General features: G+C 45.5%; 1 protein-coding gene and 1 non-coding gene across 4 annotated transcripts in view; one reads left to right on the top strand and one right to left on the bottom strand.

Annotated features, from left to right (window-relative positions):
• Positions 1-14844, bottom strand: part of NRK (Nik related kinase) — a 93048-nt gene extending 78204 nt beyond the window's left edge. For 2 of the 3 annotated variants that reach the window (XM_087972203.1, XM_087972204.1), the window contains exon 1: positions 14368-14841. In XM_087972203.1, the coding sequence (XP_087828329.1) occupies positions 14368-14424 (57 nt within the window). In that variant the 5' untranslated portion in view covers positions 14425-14841. Of the gene's footprint in view, positions 1-14367 lie in introns of all 3 variants that reach the window. The other variant, XM_087972202.1, reaches the window with a different exon arrangement.
• Positions 5342-5413, top strand: TRNAC-GCA (transfer RNA cysteine (anticodon GCA)). The gene has a single exon. It is a non-coding gene; the product is annotated as a tRNA-Cys (tRNA).
• Positions 14845-19582: the final 4738 nt, after the last annotated feature.

The following is a 19582-nucleotide window of genomic DNA, read 5'->3' as shown; positions in this document are numbered from 1 at the left end:
AGACTGCGTCCAACTTTTATGTGGTTTCTTTGGCTTTGCATCTTGGGGTTGATGAACCGTAGTTGATGGTTATGCGCAGTCAACAAACTTAACTATATCCCCTCTCTCTTGGTGCCTTGTGGGTCGTACGCTTTAATTTTAAAAAAAGTATTTCAATCTTTAGTAACGACTGTTTTATGGATTTGTGGTTTTCTTTTGATGGCTGTGTACTGCCCAGAGTCGCTCCTTGTGAAATAGGAGGCCGTATCAATTTGATATGTAAACTCTTAAATCATTTCCAGGGAAGGCAACATGGGTAAATTGCGGTCTTTGTAGGATCTTCAACACAGTCCATGAAACAATGAGGATAAAATCCCCCCTGGTCCATTAAAAAAGGTAGATAGTTACACACACACACACACACACACACACACACACACCTAAAATAGAATTCACCTGCAGGAAAGGAACACTTGGGATTTTAATGTTTCAATGTTGGAAACTGCCCAGAATTCTTCACTAAAAGATGAGCAGCAAATAAATTCAATAAGAATTTAAGAGCCGTGGTAGCGCTGGGGTTGGAAGGAATTACAGCGGGCTAAACTCTGCCCACTGCCAGCAGTTCGATCCTGACCAGCTCAAGGTTGACTCAGCCTTCCATCCTTCCGTGGTGAGTAAAATGAGGACCCAGATTGTTGGGGGCAAGAGGCTTACTCTGTAAACCACTTAGAGAGGGCTGTAAAACACAGTGAAGCAGTATATAAGTCTAAGTGTTAGTGCTAAGTGCAAAGGAAGGAAGGAAGGAAGGAAGGAAGGAAGGAAGGAAGGAAGGAAGGAAGGAAGGAAGGAAGGAAGGAAGGAAGGAAGGAAGGAAGGAAGGAGGAGGAGGAGGAAGGAAGGATGGAAGGAAGAAGAGAGGAGGGAGGGAGGGAAGGAAGGAAGGAAGAAGAGAGAAGGGAGGGAGGGAAGGAAGGAAGGAGAGAGGAGGGAGGGAAGGAAGGAAGGAAGAAGAGAGGAGGGAGGGAGGGAAGGAAGGAAGGAGAGAGGAGGGAGGGAGGGAAGGAAGGAAGGGAAGAGGAGGAAGGGAGGAAAGGAAGGAAGGAAGGGCTGTGGTGGCACAGTGGTTAGAATGCCATATTGCAGGCTAACTCTGCCCACTGCCAGCAGTTTGATTCTAACTGGCTCAAAGTTGACTCAACCTTCCATCCTTCCAAAGTTGATAAAATGAGGACCTGGATTGTTGCAGGCAGGATGATGATTCTGTAAACTGGTTAAAGAAGACTGTAAAGCACTACGAAATGGTATATAGGTCTAAGTGCAATTGCTATGGCTATAAACAAACTAACAAATGCTTCCTGTCTGGACCAAACTCAGACAAAAATATGTCTCCCTGTTTCTTGTGGATAAGAACTTCTGAAATGTTGGAATGATCATGCCACATCTATTCTTGGCGAATAGATCAACAGAACCCCAAATTAAAGTAGAATCAACCTCACCCAGGGTCAGGCAATTCTATTTTCTGAAAACAGCTCGGAAAAGAGATGAAGGACGAGACATCCAAAATCATAGTGCAGCTCAGGTCACGCCACCACAGCAAAAACTCAAAACTCTTCCGCGACGGGCACAAAAACCTGAACTTCTGCTTTAGCTAAGGATGCAAATAAGGTTTAAAATAAGTTTATTTCCACCCGTCGCTTTCACTTAAGGCAAAGCTGTCTTTTTTATTTAAAAAATAATAATCCTAAAATGATTTGAATATGTAAATGCTTGTGTTTCAAGAAGAAGTCAGCAATATTCAGGTACCTGCATGCAAAAACCTAAAATTTGTTTGATCTTAACAGCGAAACAAACAAAAGTCCAGAATTAATGTTATATATGGACAATATTCTCATTAGTATCTGTCACATAATGTATTCCTCTTCAGAGAGATAATAATGGAGCCCACTCCATTTTAATCATAAAGCCAGCCGTGTGCAGCAGCCGCCAAAAAAGCTAACACAATCCTTGGTTGTATAAAGAGAGGCATAGAATCAAAATAACATGAAGTATTAGTACTGCTTTGTAAAACCTTAGTAAGGCCACACCTGGGATATTGCAACCAGTTTTGGCCACCACGTTACAGAAAAGATGTTGAGGCTTTGGAAAAAGTGCAGAGAAGAGCAACTAAGAGGATTAAGGGCCTGGAGACCAAAACATATGAAGAATGGTTGCAGGATTTGGGTATGGCTACTCTAGAGAAAAGAAGAATTAAGGGTGACATGATAGTAGTATTTCAGTATTTGAGAGGCTGCCACAAAGAAGAGGGGGTCAACTTATTTTCCAAAGCACTGGAGGGCAGGAGAAGAAACAATGGATGGAAACTAACCAAGGAAAGAAGCAACCTGGAATTAAGGAGAAACTTCCTCACAGTGGAGGACAATTTAACCGGTGGAACAGCTTGCCACCAGAAGTTGTGGGTGCTTCATCATTGGTTGTTTTCAAGAAGATACTGGAAAGCCACCTGTCTGAAATGGTATGGGGTCTTCTGTTTGAACAGTGGGGTGGACTAAAAGACCTTCAAAGTCCCTTCCAACTCTATTCTGATTGATTGATAGTCAATGGCCATGAGATCTAGTGGCTTGGCTCAGGCAATCTGAAAATAAGCAAGGGACTGCAAAGCAAACAGGTTGGACCACTGCAGAAAACAAATGTCCCGTGTTGCCAAGTCTTAAATCTCCATCTGGTTTAAACATCAAGGAAGTCCATTATGCTCCTATTTCCTGTGCTGGCAACCCCAGAAGTTTGTGAAGGCAGGAAACATACTTGGTGGCCTTCAAGTCTCCCGCCTGCCCGGTGTTTTTTTCCTCACCCTACTGGTCTCCTCGCCCAATGATAAAGACCCAAGTAGAGGAGAAACCATATGGCGGAGTCCATTAGAGCAATTAACATCCGAATGATAAATGGTTGGGTCAAACGGTTGGCACCTGTCAGAGGAAAACCCGTAGCTGATTTGGCAGAAGCTGCTGATCAAATGGTCCAGGGACGCAAACCCGATGGTCAAGGAAACGCCCCGCCTCTAAAATGGGCCAGATTCTTGGATAATTAAGAATTTGACTGGCCTGGAACACAGTAATAGATCGTGGCCATGCCAAGTAGCATAAGAGCCAATCCAAATGGAATACCTCAGCTTGAAGACAGATTGCTGCTATTTTTAACCCAATAGCCAGTTTCAAATCACTTGTTAGGTTAAAACTCTCTCCCTCCCTCTCCTTCTCTCTCTCTCTCTCTCTCTCTCTCTCTCTCTCTCTCTCTCTCTCTCTCTCTCTGAAGGGAAAAGGGGAAGGAAAGGGAAGAAAAAAATGAAACAAAAAAGATGACAGGAGATGGAGAAGTGAGGGGAAGGGGAAGGGAAAGGAAGGGAAAGGAAGGGAAGGAAGGGAAAGAAAAGGAAGGGAGAGGGAAAGGGAAAAGGAGAGAGAAAGGGAAAGGAAGAGAAAAGAAAGGGAAGGGAAAAGGAGAGAAAAAAAAGAAAGGAAAGGAAAGGGAAAAGGAGAGAGAAAGGGAAAGGAAGAGAAGGGAAGGGAAAAGGCGAGAAAAGAAAAGAAAGGAAAGGAAAAGGAAGGGAGAGGGAAAGGGAAAGGAGAGAAAAGAAAAGAAAGGAAAGAAAAGAAAGGAAGAGAAAAGGGAAGGAAAAGGAGAAAAAAAGAAAGGAAAGGAAAGGAAAAGGAGAAAAAGGGAAAGGAAGAAAGGGAAAAGGCGAGAAAAGAAAGGAAAGGAAAGGAAAGGAAAAGGAGAGAAAAGAAAAGAAAGGAAAGAAAAGGGAAAGGAAGAGAAAAGAAAGGGAAGAAAAGGAGAAAAAAGAAAGGAAAGGAAAGGAGAGAGAAAGGGAAAAAGAAAGGGAAAGGAAAAGAAAAGAAAGGAAAGGAAAGGAAGGGAGAGGGAAAGGAAAAGGAGAAAAGAAAAGAAAGGAAAGAAAAGGGAAAGGAAGAGAAAAGAAAGGAAAGGGAAAGGAAAGGAAAGGAAAGGAAAGGAAAAGGAAAAGGAAAAGGAAGGGAGAGGGAAAGGGAAAAGGAGAGAAAAGAAAGGAAAGGAAAGGAAAGGGAAAGGAAGAGAAAAGGAAAAGGAAAGGGAGAGGGAAAGAGAAAGGGAAGGAATAGAAGTAGAGCGTTTCTCTGGGCATCTGATGCAGGGTGGGTTAGCTAACCAAAATGTATGCTGTTGAATAAAATTGGTTGGCCAGAAAAGGTGTTATTAGATTCTTGCTGATACAGGGGCCACGGTAGGCTGTTCTCCTGAAGCTCCTACTCAGATGTCAGTGACTCTTTGTTTTACTCATTCTGTTTTTGCTTTAACCGGGCTGGATTTCCTATTTAAAAAAAAATTAGCATATTGGTGTCTGAATCCTGTCCTTTCGTTTTCTAAACCCCAACAGATGGTTCTGCACTTGGCCAGAAAGAAAAATGCTTCCTACAATGTGCTAATAAAGGAGAATATTTGTAACTCAGGGTTGAAACGAGGGGTCCTTGGTGCTCTCTGAACCTGTTTGTTTTCTCAGAGACGTTTCCTTACCAAACTAGGTAACATCATCAGTGTTGCAAGGCAGTGAGATTTGCAGAGAGGAGGAGGAGGAGGAGGATGAAGAGGAGGAGGAGGGCTGTGGAATCCTTGGTGCTCTCTGACCTTGCTTGTTTTCTCGCAGACATTTCATTACCAAACTAGGTAACATCATCAGTCCCGAAAGGGAGTGAGGTTTGCAGAGAGGAGGAGGAGGAGGAGGAGGAGAGGAAAGGGGGAGGGGGAGGACAACGACTATGGGGCCCTTGGTGCTCTCTGAGCTTGCTTGTTTTCTTGCAGACGTTTCATTACCAAACTAGGTAACGTTATCAGTGATCACCATGTTCCTTGAATGTAGTTAAATTGAATTGCAATGAAAGGACAGTGAGAATAATTTTCTTCTCTTGCTACTTGCACTTCAGAGGACAGGATTGCATGCTTCCAGGGCAGTGCAACACACTTCAAAGGCGAAGGGGTTTGGTCGCCTGAAACCCAACAACCACACGTATTCCTAGCTTAGTATGGAAACACAGAACTTGTATGCTTGGAAACTTACTTTACTACCAGGGAAGCATGAACAAACCTATGGGTACAGTTGTGCAATGAGCTGAACTAAGCACTGTATACGCAGAGGCCTCCAACCTTGGCAACTTTAAGGCTTGTGGACTTCAACTCCCAGAATTCTTCAGCCAGCATAGCTGGAGAATTCTGGGAATTGAAGTCCACAAGTCTTAAAGTTGCCAAGGTTGAAGACCTCTGCATAGGATCAGTATGGTAGTAACATAGCAACAACAGGAGTCCCAGCAGAACTACATAACATTCAGAAAAAGGGGGTATAGCTCAGTGGTAGAGCATTTGACTGCAGATCAAGTGGTCCCTGGTTCAAATCCAGGTGCCCCTTTTTCTGTGTAATTTTATTTTATTTTTTTAAGTCAAGGAGAGAAACAACTTGGAACTAAGGAGACATTTCCTAATTAAGCAATGAAACAGCTTGTCTCCAGAAGTTGTGTGTGCCCCATCACTGGAGGCCTTTAAGAAGAGGCTGGATAGCCATTTGTCTGAATTGGTTTCCTGCTAGAGCTGGGAGGTGGGGGAGGGGTTGGACTAGAAGACCTGCGAGACCCCTTCCAACACTTGCCATTCCCTTATTCCAACTCAGATAAGCCTTTCTATCCTCTCCTTATGATACTTGACTCTTGACGAATGTCTCTTTTCTTTTATGTACACTGAGAGCATTTGCACCAAAGACAAATTCCTTGTGTGTCCAATCACACTTGGCCAATAAAGAATTCTACTATTCTTCTATTCTATTCTATTCCATTTCTATTCTATTATTTCTATTTCTATTTCTATTTCTATTTCTATTTCATTTCATTTCTATTTCTATTTCTATTCTATTTCTATTTCTAGTCTACTCTATTCTACTCTCGTCGTCCTATTCTATTCTATTCTATTCCTATTTCTATTTCTATTTCATTTCTATTTCTATTTCTATTTCTATTTCTATTCTATTCTATCTATTCTATTCTATTCTATTCTATTCTATTCTATTCTATTCTATTCCATTCCATTCCATTCCATTCCATTCCATTCTATTTCTATTCTATTTCTATTTCTATTTCTATTTCTATTCTATTCTATTCTATTCTATTCTATTCTATTCTATTCTATTCTATCCTATTCCATTCCATTCCATTCCATTCTTGTTTCTGTTTCTGTTTCTGTTCCTATTCCTATTCTATTCTATTCTATTCTATTCTATTCTATTCTATTCTATTCTATTCTATTCTATTCTAGTCTATTCTATCCTATCCTATCCTATTCTATTCTATTCTATTCCATTCCATTCCATTCCATTCTTGTTTCTGTTTCTGTTTCTGTTCCTATTCCTATTCCTATTCCTATTCTATTCTATTTTCTATTCTCTATTCTATTTCATTCCATTCCATTTTATCCATATTCTATTCTATTCTATTCTATTCTATTCTATTCTATTCTATTCTATTCTATTCTATTTCTATTTCTATTCTATTCTATTCTATTCCTGTTGTTTCCTCCAAAACGACTTTCTACTTTTCCCCATTCTGTTAAATTCTGTAACAATGTCCTAAAAAACTTGCAAAGATTCCTGCCCTCCAATTTTAAGGACAGCTATAGGGGGAGAAAAAAAACCCCAATAATTGGTTAAGTGAGTCCGTCTTTGCAGCCACTTCCAATTGTGTTTTCCCACAACCAAAAAATAAAAAATAAAAAAATTGCAAGGCCGAAGACCTCAGATGTGGTTCCCGGAGAGGTCTTTTTTCTGTACATATGAAAGAACTCCACTGAAGTAGAACCAAAGCTGTGGTGGGGTGGGTTTTTTCTTTTTCTTTTGTACCCTGGGCTCCATTCCTCTTTATTCCAATTGTAGAATTTGCACAGTGTGCTTTTTTTGAATTTTTTTAAAAAATCCAACAGGGATGTATGGCTGGCGATGACTCCACATCTCGGGGGAATTGACAGGATCACTGATGGACAGGAAGGCCTGGGGTGGGGGTGGCTGCAGATCTTGGAGGGCACATTTATTGGAAGTCCCTTAAGACAGGGACCCCTGACTGTGCTGGTCGTATCCATGACTCAACCGATGCACAGAGGGTGACTTAACCACATTTCAGCGGGTTGTCAAAACTTTGCAGAACTCATATTTGCTGGTGAGACAGCAAATATGAAGAGACACAGAAGCTCTCTTGCAAGGCCAAGGATTTCCTGAACTCCACCCTTTCCAACTTTTTTGGGGGGGAGGGCAGGGATCAGCTGACCTAATAAAGGGAAGAACAAAACTTTGGATGGCCCTGATCCAGGAATTGCTGGGAAGACGTACAGAAAAGAAATTCATTTTTTTTAAAGCAAACACGAGGTTTGGAGAGAGAAAGAGAGAGAGAAAGAAGAGAGAAAGAGAGAGAGAGAGAGAAAAGAGAGGGGGGGGAGAGAAAAGAGAGAGAAGAAAGACAGAAAAGAGAGATAGTAGAGAGAAAGAGATAGGCAAAGAGAGAAAGGAGAGAAAGAGAGAGAGAGAAAAGAGAAGGAGAAGAGAGAAAGAGAAAAGGAAAGAGAAAGAAAGAAAAGAGAAAGAGAGAAGAGAGAGAAAGAGAGAGAAGAGAGAGAGAGAGGAGAAAGACAGAAAAGAGACAGAAAAGGAGAGAGAGAGAAGAGAAAGGGAAATGGAAAGAGAGAGAAAAGAGAGAAAGAGAGAAAGAAAAGAGAGAGAGAAAAGGGAGACACACAGAGAGAGAGAGAGAGAGAGAGAGAGAGAGAGAGAGAAGAGAAAGAGAGAGAGAAAAGAAAGAGAGAGAAGGGAGAGAGAGAGAAGAGAAAGGGAAATGGAAATGGAAAGAGAGAGAAAAGAGAGAAAGAAGAGAGAGAGAGAAAAGAGAGAGAGAAAAGGGAGACACACACAGAAAGAGACACAGAGAGAGAAGGGAGAGAGAGAATGGACACACACTCTTCCATTATTCAAAATATTGGTCAGTGGGGTGGAATGACATTTATGACAAAGCTGGCATTCAGGATTATGAATCTGTAAAGAAGCTGGAGCTGCAAAAAACACATCTTTGAAACATGAGGTTCAGACACGCAAATGGAAAAGTTCTGGATGTGGTGACTTCATCTCCCAAAGCTTTTCGGAGTTCCAAGCTTCAGAAGAAGGGTGGTAGGTTTTCGGCGGCCTGTGTAGCCACACATCCACTCTGGGTGTTTTCTCTCTCCAGGGGCCAAGGAAAACCTCTGGATTCCAAGTGCAAAGGCCAGAAGTCCAGATGTGGCCAAATCCATCAGGATGGTTGACCCAAGTCCATGTAGCTGGCCTCATGACCCAGCTTTCACATTCAGGTTTCCGCTTTGCTTAGCCGATGCTGGGACTCACAGCATCGCAAAGCCAAGACGGGGCATGTTCAAGGCTCAAAAATCCAACGTCTTGCACAGAGGTGGAAAAATGGCCGAAAAACGAGTGGGGGGCGGGGCCAGCCAGTGATGGGATTAGCTCCAATCGGCGGAATCCTACCTGTTCCTTTGAGGCGAGGGGCTGGGAGGCGGGGCTGGGTGTGATGAGTGACATCTCCCACCCAGTCACATGACCAACCGGCCATGCCTACCCAGCCAGAGGACCGGGTGTTAAAAAATTTGCAGCCCACCGCTGGTCTTGCACAGAGGTAGTATTCAGCCGGTTTGCACCGGTTCTGGAGAACCGGTAGCGTAAATTTTGAGTAGTTCAGAGTACCAGCAAATACCGCGTCTGACTGGCCCCGCCCCATCTATGCTCCACCTCTTGAGTCCCACCTGATTGGCTGGGTCTTCTTTGGTTGCCCTGCACAGGAGAATGGAGCTGGAAAGCAGGTTAGTGGAGTGGGGAGCAGAGGTGGTATTCAGCAGGTTCGGACCGGTTCTGGAGAACTGGTAGTGGAGATTTTGAGTAATTTGGACAACCAGTAAATACTGTCTTTGACTGGCCCCGCCCCCATCTATGCTCCGCCTCCTGAGTCCCAGCTGATTGGCTGGGTCTTCTTTGGTTGCACTGCACAGGAGAACGGAGCTGGAAAGCAGGTTAGTGGGGTGGGGAGCAGCCGGTTCTGACCGGTTCTGGAAGAACCGGTAGCGGAAATGTTGAGTAGCTTGGAGAACTGGCAAATCCCACCTCTGACTGGCCCTCACCAACCCCATCTCTTCTCTGCCTCCTGAGACCTAGCTGCTCAGCTGGGTCTCCTTTGGTTGCCCTGCACAGGAGAACGGAGCTGGAAAGCAGGTTAGTGGGGTGGGGAGGGAATGGGGATTTTGCAGTATCCTTCCCCTGGAGTGGGTGAAAATGCAGATTTTACAGAATCCTTTCCCTGCCACGCCCACCGCACCCACGCCCACAGAACCGGTAGTAACAAAATTTGAATCCCACCAATGGCCTTGCAACATGCAACAAGGAAGTCCTCCATGGGTACATTTTAATGAGTTAATTATGGTCACGATCTTCCCCACTCCAACATCCTTCTCCAGATCTGGACTGATGTACATTTTCATGGAGATTCCCAGGAGGGACAGATGAAACATGGGGCCGATCAAAGAGAATTCACACTTTTTCTGCATCACTTCCTTCCTTTCCTCCGCGAGATAGTTCAATCTACCCCACCCAGCATATCTTAGAAATAACGTGGTGATCCTTGCTCTGAGTCCTTTTATGAGTCACCAGCATTGATATGGCTACAGAAAAGGCAAATGCAGTTTAGTTTCTGCTTTCTTTGAATAATAATATACTTTTTTTTTTCGGGAAGTAGCATTTCCTCTTTCTTCGGCCTTAAATCTGATGCCACCTCAAAACCAGTTATTATCCTTGCCGAGATTTAAAAAGATCTGGGGTGGTTCAGGAGGATCTATCAAGGATTCCAAAAAAAGACTGAGAAACCTGGCTGGAAGATTTGCAAAGAAACAAAAAAAAAAAAGAAAAAAAACCCATTATAATAATACAAATAGTTTTTGACTTACAACCGTTCAAAGTTACAACAGAACTGAAATATGTGACTCACGCCCGTTTTTCACCGTTTTACGGCCTTTGAAGCACCCCTGTGATTATGGGATCAAAATTGAGATACTTGACAACTGATTCACATTTATGACGGTTGCAATGTCCTAGGGTCCCGTATGCCCTTTTTTCAACCTTCCAACAACAGGCGATTCACTTAACAACCAGGTTACTAATGTATCCACTGCGGTGATTCAAGATTTTACGGTGGCAAGAACAGGTCGTAAAGTGGGATAAAACCCATTTAGCAACGGTCTTCCTTAACAACAGGAATTTCAGGCTTGTTTGTGGTCATAAGTCAAGAACGACCTAAATTCTTGGCAGGCTGGAAAGGGTAACCCAAGCCAGGAGCCGTGGTCCATTCTCTTTACTTCCGATAAATGCATTTATTTAGTGGCGACAAAATTTATATTCCAGCCTATCGCGAGACTCTAAGATGGTTTATAGCAGGTTTATACGCAATGCAATATCAAGAATAAACCTATCGCTTCATTATGCATATCCCTGATGTAAACTATAAAGCCCCAAAACACACAATGGTTTTCAAATGTAGCCAGTTCCAGTTGAAATGTTTTTGGGGAAGAGAAAACAGCTACGTTTCTCGCCATAAGTGTGTATACATCTGAACTAGACTGTGTTGTTTCTCTGTGTCACAAAATATATGTGGGTAGATGCATAATTTTGCATTTATTTATTTATCTTGTCATGCTTATGTAGTGTAAAATTGGAGGTGGTTGTTCTGACCTAGGCTTCACGAAACAGATTCCTCGTCCCGATAAAACCCCTTTTATTTAAGTGAAAGAGAAATTCCTCTCCAGCGAAATCCTGGCAAACAGTCTTTCAAGAGATTGCACAACTACAGACCTTTATCAGGCTAGGAGACTGGCCAGGCCAATATCTTCCAAACGCCACACTGTAGCAGAAATTACTTGGCAAGGAGTCAGGAACAGATCTTCACCCTAATGAATTGAACTAATTGTCTCCTGCAAACTCCACTCCACTTTCGCTCCTCTTTATTCCTATGGGAAGGGCCATTTACTGTCCACCTGTGCCTTTACTCCCAAGTCGACCCTTGTTCCTTAACTGTTCCCTTCTCCTGGCAGCTCTGTGCATGTGCACACTGGGAACAGGCTCCAGCTGTTCTTCTTCCCCACTGATCTCCGACACCGAAGGCAGCTGATAACTGTTGGATGGCCCCGGCCCCATCTCTGCCTCCGATGCAGAGCCCTTGTCAGAGCCTTCCCCAGACTCCAAGACTGGCCAATGTTCCTCCCCAACCTCCTCACTGTCCACGTCTGCCACCAACTCCGCTGACCACTGGCGGGCCACAACACTGGTGACCCTTTAAGAGCTGTAGGCAACGAAATTTCATTTTTAACATATGCCGATTACTGTACATTCAAAGTAGACAATAAAGTTGTTCCATTCTAAAATTGCAACTTTGAAGAGTTTGGTAGTCCTCAACGTACAACAATTTGTTTAGTGACCTTTGGAAATACAAGAACACTGAAAAAAGTGACTTATGACCATGTCTCTCTTGCAGCAACAGCAGCCTCACAGACACGTGGTCGAAATTCCACTGATTCGTATTTATGACGGTCGCAGTTGTCCCGGGGGGTGTGTGTCATGTGATCCCTTTTTGCAACCTGAGTCAATTTGGGAGCCAGATTCACTTAAGAACCGGGTTACTAACTTAACGACCACAGGGATTCACTTAAGAACAAGGAAGGAAGTTCATAAAACGAGGCATGACTCACTTAAGAACCGTCTTGCTCAGCAACAGAAATTGGCGGCTCAATGGCAATTGTAAAATCAAAGATTGATCTGTACTGCAATTTCCTCCAGAGGAGCTAAGTCCCATGGCTGGATTTAAGCTGCCCTGAACTTGAGGTGGGATTCCTTGGAGATCTTCTGCCTCCTGTGTTGTGCAAAGAGGACACAACCACACACGCACAGCCTCTGCACACTGCCAATTTGTATAGGAGACGTGCAATTAAAAGGGTTGGTTTTTTTCCCTGCCAACTCAGGGAGAAAGCTGTGTGTGTGTGTGTGTGTGATTTGCAAGGAACAAAAGGCCCAGCTATGGAAAAACAGCTGTAGGATTTTTCTTGGCCACTATGGGTGGCAAGGAGATTTTTCACACTGTCTGTGTCCCCCACCCCAAGATCCTTTGAAAGGGGGGGGAAGCTAGCAATTGAACCCAGTTTCTGTGCCCCACCCCAAGATAAAGCCTTAGTAAGATTACACCTAGAGTACTGCATGCAGTTTTGGTCACCACACTCTAAAAAAGATGTGGAGACTCTAGAAAAAGTGCGGAGAAAAGCAAACAGGATGATGAGGGGACTGGAGGCTAAAACATATAATGAATGGTTACAGGAACTGGGCCTGGCTAGTCTGGTGAAGAGAAGGACCAGGGGAGACAGGAGAGCATCTTCCAATATTTGAGGGGCTGCCCCAGAGAGGAGGAAGGGGTCAAGCTATTCTCCAAGGCTCCCGAAGGCCAGACGAGGAATAATGGATGGAAACTGAACAAGGAGAGATTCAATCTGGAAATAAGGAGAAACTTTCTGACAGTGAGAAAAATCTACCCATGGAATAGAAGTTGCCTTCAGAAACTGTGGGAGCTTCATCCCTTGAGACTTTCAAGAAGAAATTGGACTGTCATTGGTCAGAAATGGTGTAGGGTCTCCTGGTGGGGCAGGGGGTTGGACTAGATGATCTCCAAGGTCCCTTCCAACTTTGTTAATCTGTTAATCCTTGGAAGGGGAGAAGCGAGCAACTGAACCAGGTGTCTGTGATTTATTGTGGAGCTAATCCGTAGGAAGCACACTTTTCAGGGCTGACCCAAAAGGTTTTGAGACCCCCCATGGAAGGCTAAGGGGTCCAAGTTCGGCCTTTTGGGGTCAATTTCAATCCCAAGCCATGAACAGAGACGGGGGAAGGAAAGTTGAAGATAGGCCAGTGGCAATCTGCGGTGCTAGCCAACCTGGCCCCAAACCCTCCAAGGGGAAACGGAAATTAAACCCTAATTCAATCAGGGTCCCGAGCCAACCTGGGCAGTGTGCTTGAAACCGGATTGCATGTGAACCCTCTGATTAAGGCCAACAAGAGTCAAAAAGGAGAGTCAAAGCACCCAGCACGGATGGTGTTACCTAGTTGGGTAATGAAACCTCTGCAAGAAAACCAGCCAGCTCAGAGGACACATCACTTGGTTACAGTGGCCGTCAATGAGCCACAGGTTCAAATCCCATTTCTGTCCAACCGACCTCGCAGGGTTGTGGGGAGGATAAGCGGGAAGGTGGGCGTATCCTCCCTCACTAGGGGGAAACATGGGGAGGGAATGGATATGCACACTCCACTGAAGAAGTTGGACTGACTCTTTCTTTCTTTCTTTCTTTCTTTCTTTCTTTCTTTCTTTCTTTCTTTCTTTCTTTCTTTCTTTCTTTCTTTCTTTCTCTCTCTCTCTCTCTCTCCCTCTCTCTATCTCCCTCTCTCACCTTCTCTCTTTCATCCTCTCTCTTTCTCTTCCTTTCCCTCCCCACTCTTCCTCTCTCTCTTCCTCTTTCCTCTTCTTTTTCTCTCCCTCCCCCTCTTTCTCTCTCTCTCTCCACTCTCCCTCCCTCCCTCTCTCTTTTCTATTCTCTCTCTCTCCCTTTTTCATCTTTTTCTTTCACCCTCTCTCTTTCCCTCCCTCCCTCTACCCATCTCTCTTTCTCTCCCCATCTTCCTCTCTCTCTCTCCTTTCCTCCCTCTCCCTCTCAGCTTCTCTCTCCCCCTCTTTCACCTTCTCTATTTCACCCTGTCTTTCCCTTCCACTCCTTGCCCCTCTTTCTCTCTCTCTTTCTCTTCCCTCTCTCTCTCTGTCTCCCTCTGCCTCTTTCTTTCTGTCTGTCTTGTCCCTCTTGGTCTCTCTGTGTGTGTTCTCTCTCTCCACACGTGTATCTCTGTCTCTCGCTCGCTCGCTCACTCGCTTGCTCTGTGTGTGTGTGTGTGTGTCTGGTTGCCCAACCTCCTCAAAAGTTAACTGGGTCGCTGACAACTTTGGAGGCCGCGTTCCCACGACCTGCTCAGCCTGGTCCTCGGCAAGTCAGCCTTGGCCAGTCCGTGGGCTCTCGCCTTAGACGCGCGTTTGGCCAAAGCCCGAAGACTCCAGCCGGGCGCCCAGAGGAAAAGGCACACAAGCCCAGCCGGGCTGCGGAGGTCGTGGGAACGCAGCAGCCCCGCTTCTCTCTCTCTCTCTCTCTTCCCACTCCCTCCCTCCCTCCCCGCCTCTCTCCCCGTCTCCTCTGCAGTGCCACGCAGGAGCCACTTACCCGGAGCGCTCCGAGATCGGTGTTATCCAAGCTCCGCGCGGCGCAATCGCTGGCCATGGCTTAAAGGATGCGGGCAGGCGCCGGGCTGCGCGTTGCTGCAGAGGAGCGGCGGTGGCCGGCCCGGCTAGCTGGCTCTTCGGCAGCTTCTGCTCCCCCGCGGGTGCCCGGCGGTTCTAACGGACTCAGCCGTCGTCCATGGCCGCGGAACGGCCGCCGGGACCCAGCGCAGGAAGCCTGACATGCAGAGCCGGCAAAAGCGGGGTAGGGGGAAGCAGAAGAAAGAAAAGAGAGAGAGAGAGAGAGAGAAAGGAAGGAAGGAAGGAAGGAAGGAGGACAAGAAGAAGAAACTTTTCTTCTTCTTCCTCCCCCTCCGCCCCGCCCGCAGTCAGAGGGCGAGGAAACAGCGGCTCCGCTGTCCAGATGCTCGCAAGGACAACAACTTTCGCGCAGACATTTCCTAGGGAAAAGTTTGCGAGGAAGTGACGTGGGCCGGCGGGGGGAGGGGTGATGCAACAGCTGGGCCGGGTGGGGGGAGGGCAGGGGGCAGCTGCAGAAGGGAGAAGGGGGTCGGCTCCTAGGATGCTCCGGTGGCTCCTCTCTCCGTTACCCGCAACTTGGGTTGTTCACACAACCGCTTTTTCCTGCTTGCTGCATCAGATTCAGTTGCATTGCAGGCTCTCCGGGTTAACGGGGGGAAAAGCGCCATCCGAAGCCAAGCTGGGTTAACCCGCCCCAAGCTTGCGTCTTTCTTTCTTTCTTTCTTTCTTTCTTTCTTTCTTTCTTTCTTTCTTTCTTTCTTTTCTTTTCTTTTCTTTCTTTCTTTCATTCCTTCCTTCCTTCCTTCCTTTCCTTCCTTCCTTCCTTTCCTCTTCCTTCCTTCCTTCCTTCCTTCCTTCCTTTCTTTCTTTCCTTCCTCTTTCCTTTCTTTCCTTACTTCCCCTCTTCCTTCCTTCCTTTCTTTCTTTCTTTCTTTCTTTCTTTCTTTCTTTCTTTCTTTCTTTCTTTCTTTCTTTCTTTCTTTCTTTCTTTCTTTCTTTCTACTTTCTTTCTTTCCTTCCTTCCTTCCTTTCCTCTTCCTTCCTTCCTTCCTTCCTTTCCTTCCTTTCCTTCCTTCCTTCCTTCCTTCCTTTCTTCTTTCCTTCCTCTTTCCTTTCTTTCCTTCCTTCCCCTCTTCCTTCCTTCCTTCCTTTCCTTTCTTCTTTCTTTCTTTCTTTCTTTCTTTCTTTCTTTCTTTCTTTCTTTCTTTCTTTCTTTCTTCTTTCTTCCTCTTTCCTTTCCTTTCCTTTCCTTTCCTTTCCTTTCCTTTCCTTTCCTTTCCTTTTCCTTCCTTCCTTCCTTCCTTCCTTCCTTCCTTCCTTCCTTCCTTCCTTCCTTCCTCTCCTTCCTTCCTTCTTTTCTTTCTTTTCTTTCGTTCCAGCAAATATCCCTAATACTCTTCCATCCTCCTACTTTCCACACAACAACCCTGTGAAGTGGACTTGGGAGAGAGAAAGAGAGAGGTGGGGAGGGAGGGAAGAGAGAGAGAGAAAGAGACTGGCCCAAAGTCACCCAGTTGGTTTTCCTGCCTAAGATGGAACTATTACTAAGACCCTAATCCTCAGCCAAAGAAAAGCTGGGGATTCTGCGACCTGTAGTCCTAGGGTAGCTGGATGGTTCCAGGTTAAGCAAAGCTGCCTGTGACCACAGGCCAAGGTTGGTTTCAGGGAAAAACTTGCAAAAACCAAGCATTTCTGCTCCTGTCACTGGGTATCTGTTACTCTTCACCCAATATCAGTCTGACTTTAAAGACACAATGTGAAAATTAATGAATTTATTTCTTATTGAACTCCTGTAGCCATCCATCTCCCACCCAGTGATTCTGGGTGGCTTAGAATTCTAAAACAGTTAAAATAACTAAAAACAATAAAAAGGGTAAAAGCACTGAGAAAATAAAATCCACACCACCGCCAAGATCATTGCCCAACCAACTAGGAAAATGGGGAAATGAGTTCTGAAGCCTCTCCTTTCGTGCCGTCCAACTCTTTCCCCTTACCCCAAAATCTTCAAAGCCTTTCTAGATTGTGAGCCCCCTTCCTACGCCCCACTGCCATGGGGAGGGGGAGAAATTTGTGTCTTTGACTCTTACCCCAACTTCCTTCACTGCAGGAAAGAGCATCCCAGCACAAACCACAAAGGCAACCACCCCCTGCCCACAATCAGGGTGTGTACACGTGGGCTAACCTACTTTCTAGAAGTGACAAAGAGGTACCAGTAAGGCTCAAGTTCATTGTGCAAATTATAACTCTGGGAGAGAGAGAGAGAAAGAGAGGGAGGGAGGGAGGGAGAGGGAGAGGGAGAGGGAGAGAGAGAGGACTGTAACTGTAGATATAGAGGTAGGCGCACACCTTAAAAAATAACAATGCTAAACAGAGGAGCAAATAGCAGTGCAGACTTCCTGAAAGAGAAGTTGAAATTAGAGGAGGAAGCATTTTGCATACAGCAACTCTCTGAGTGTTTTAACTTTGGCCTGGGCCCTGCTAAAGTGGAGGCAGTTTGGAAGAAAGAGGCATGATCTGGCCTAAAGACAGTCTGCCTACCTTATACTCATTATATTTTTATTTATTTATAATCCACTTTGTTAGTTTATGAATAACTCAAGACGGCAAATAGGCTGGATGCTTCTTTGCTCTTCCCGTTTTTTCTCAAAACAGCCCTGTGAGGTGGGATGGGTGGAAAGAGAGGAGGTGGCCCAAAGTCACCCAGATGGCTTTCGTGAGTAAGGCAGGACTAGAACTCACCGATTCCTGGCGATTGGCCCAAAGTCACCCAGATGGCTTTCGTGAGTAAAGCGGGATTAGAACTCACCATCTCCTGGTGATCAACCCAAAGTCACCCAGATGGCTTTCATGCTTAAGGTGGAACAAAAACTCACTGTCTCCCACTTTCTAAGCCAGTACCTTAACTACACCAAACTGGCTCTACACTACAAAGAAAGAAAGAAAGAAAAAAAGAAAAGAAAGAAAGAAAGAAAGAAAGAAAGAAAGAAAGAAAGAAAGAAAGAAAAAAAGAAAGTGGAAAGAAAGAGAAAAGGAAGAAAGAAAGCAAAAAGAAAAAGAAAGAGAAAAAAAGAAAGAAAGAAAGAAAGAAAGAAAGAAAGAAAGAAAGAAAGAAAGAAAGAAAGAAAGAAAATAAAAAGAAAGAAGAAAGAAAGAAAGAAGAGAAAAGAAAAAAAGAAAGAGAAAAAAAGAAAGAAAGAAAGAAAGAAAGAAAGAAAAGAAAAAAGAAAGAAAGAAAGAAAAAGGAAGAAAGAAAGCAAAAAGAAAAAAAGAAAAGAAAGAAAGAAAGAAAGAAAGAAAGAAAGAAAGAAGGAAAAGACAAGACAAGATCCCAATGTTAAAAACTTCAGGATGTCGGCTTCAGGAAAGGGAAGTGAGAAGGGGAACTTCATTGACTTCAGCCAAGGGCCTGTCATTTCCCTCAAAGCCTGGCCGTTCATTCTGCTTCTCCTCCTGATATTATTTCCTTGTTATTCTATCCCCCGGAGCAGGGAGCCTGTTTATTTTTATAAATCTGAACACCAGAGAACCAGAACTGAGAAACCACCATGGCTTAAAAACGAAAGAAGCCCCTTCTGCCAAAGGGTGTGTCTCGCCTTCTGCAAAGCCACAAACTCCTGAGGTGGCTGCAATGGTGACTTTTAGCAGCTCCTAAGCATGCTCCTCGGAGAAGGGGGGAGAGAAACCTCCTCCCCATTCACCCACCCACTTCCGGGGACCCCACCAGCCCTGCCCGTAAGGGGGGTGGGTGGGAATGCTGAGAATGAAGGTTTCTGCCTAAGCTCCCCTTGGGCCAGTGGTGGGCTTCAAAAATTGTAGCAACCGCTTCTCTGCCTGGTGGCTGGGTAGGCGTGGCCATGTTGGACGTGGCCTCATCCGTCTCCTGCACCAAGGTGGGGATTGGGTGTTGTTTTGGCCCTCCCTGGGCTCCAGAGGGTGATAAACCATTGGTGGTATTCTACCGGTTTGGCCTGGTTCACACGAACCGGTAGTAAAAAAAACAAAAACAACAGCTACAAGTTCTACTGAACCAGTATTTCTTTTTTTTCCTCCTCCCGACGATCAGCTATTCCGATGATCAGCTGTGCTGGGATCCCTCTCGCTGTCTTGCTGGCTTCCCTGGGGCCCAGGAGGCAAAAAAAAAAAACAGAATGCAGAGGGGAGTGCTGCAAAAAGAGAGAGAGAGAGAGAGAGAGAGAGAGAGAGAGAGAGAGAAGCCACACCCACCCAGTCACATGCCCATGCCCATATAGCCACTCCCACCTAGCCACGCCCACAGAACTGGTAGTAAAAATATTTGCATCCCACCCTTGGGGAAAACAGCCTCCCTGGGCTCCAGAGGCTGTCTGGAAACCAGAAATGGGCCTATTTCTGGCCTTGGTGAACTTCCGGGAGGCCCATTTTTCACCTTCCTCAAGTCTCTGGGCATGCCCTGCACTTACCTGCATCCAAAATGGGCCACGTGGGGACTCCTGGAAGGGGCGAGGCAGGATGGGTGGGTGGGACCAGCCAGGAATGGGATTTGGTGGTTCTTTGAACTGCACAGCATCTTAGCTAGGGGCCTCTCGCGAACCCCTGCAAACTCCCAGCAACCCCACCCCTGCCCAATTCTCTCTGCTATCACGTCTGCTCCAGAGGTGGTATTCAGCCGGTTCTGACCAGTTCTGGAGAACCGGTAGTGGAAATTTTGAGTAGTTCGGAGAACCAGCCCTGCCCCCATCTATTCTCCGCCTCCCATTGAGTCCCAGCTGATTGGCTGGGTCTTATTTGGTTGCCCTGCACAAGAGAATGGAGCTGTAAAGCAGGTTAGTGGGGTTGGGAAATCCCACCTCTGACTGGCCCCGCTCCCCTCTCTTCTCTGCCTCCCATTGAGTCCCAGCTGATCGGCTGGGTCTTCTTTGGTTGCCCTGCAGAGGAGAACGGAGCTGGAAAGCAGGTCAGTGGGGGTGGGGATTTTGCAGTATCCTTCCCCTGCCGTGCCCACCAAGCCACGCCCACTGAACCGATAGTAAAGAAATTGGAATCCCACCACTGAAGGTACTTCACAAAAACAAGAAAGAACCGAGAACACCAAACAGTCCATTTAAACTCAGAGTCCAAGAAGTTGTCAAGAAGAGACTTCAGGAAAAGATAACAGTTGGGTTCATACAGCATCCCGAACTCTTGTTTGTTTGGGGTTT

The sequence above is a fragment of the Notechis scutatus genome, chromosome 10 (assembly GCF_049901735.1).
Source record: "Notechis scutatus isolate UNSWTSFEM ecotype Mainland chromosome 10, rNotScu1.2, whole genome shotgun sequence".
In the NCBI taxonomy this organism is placed as follows: Eukaryota; Metazoa; Chordata; class Lepidosauria; order Squamata; family Elapidae; genus Notechis; species Notechis scutatus.
Note: the sequence above shows the minus strand (reverse complement) of the source record. Positions and strands in the feature narration are given on the sequence as shown.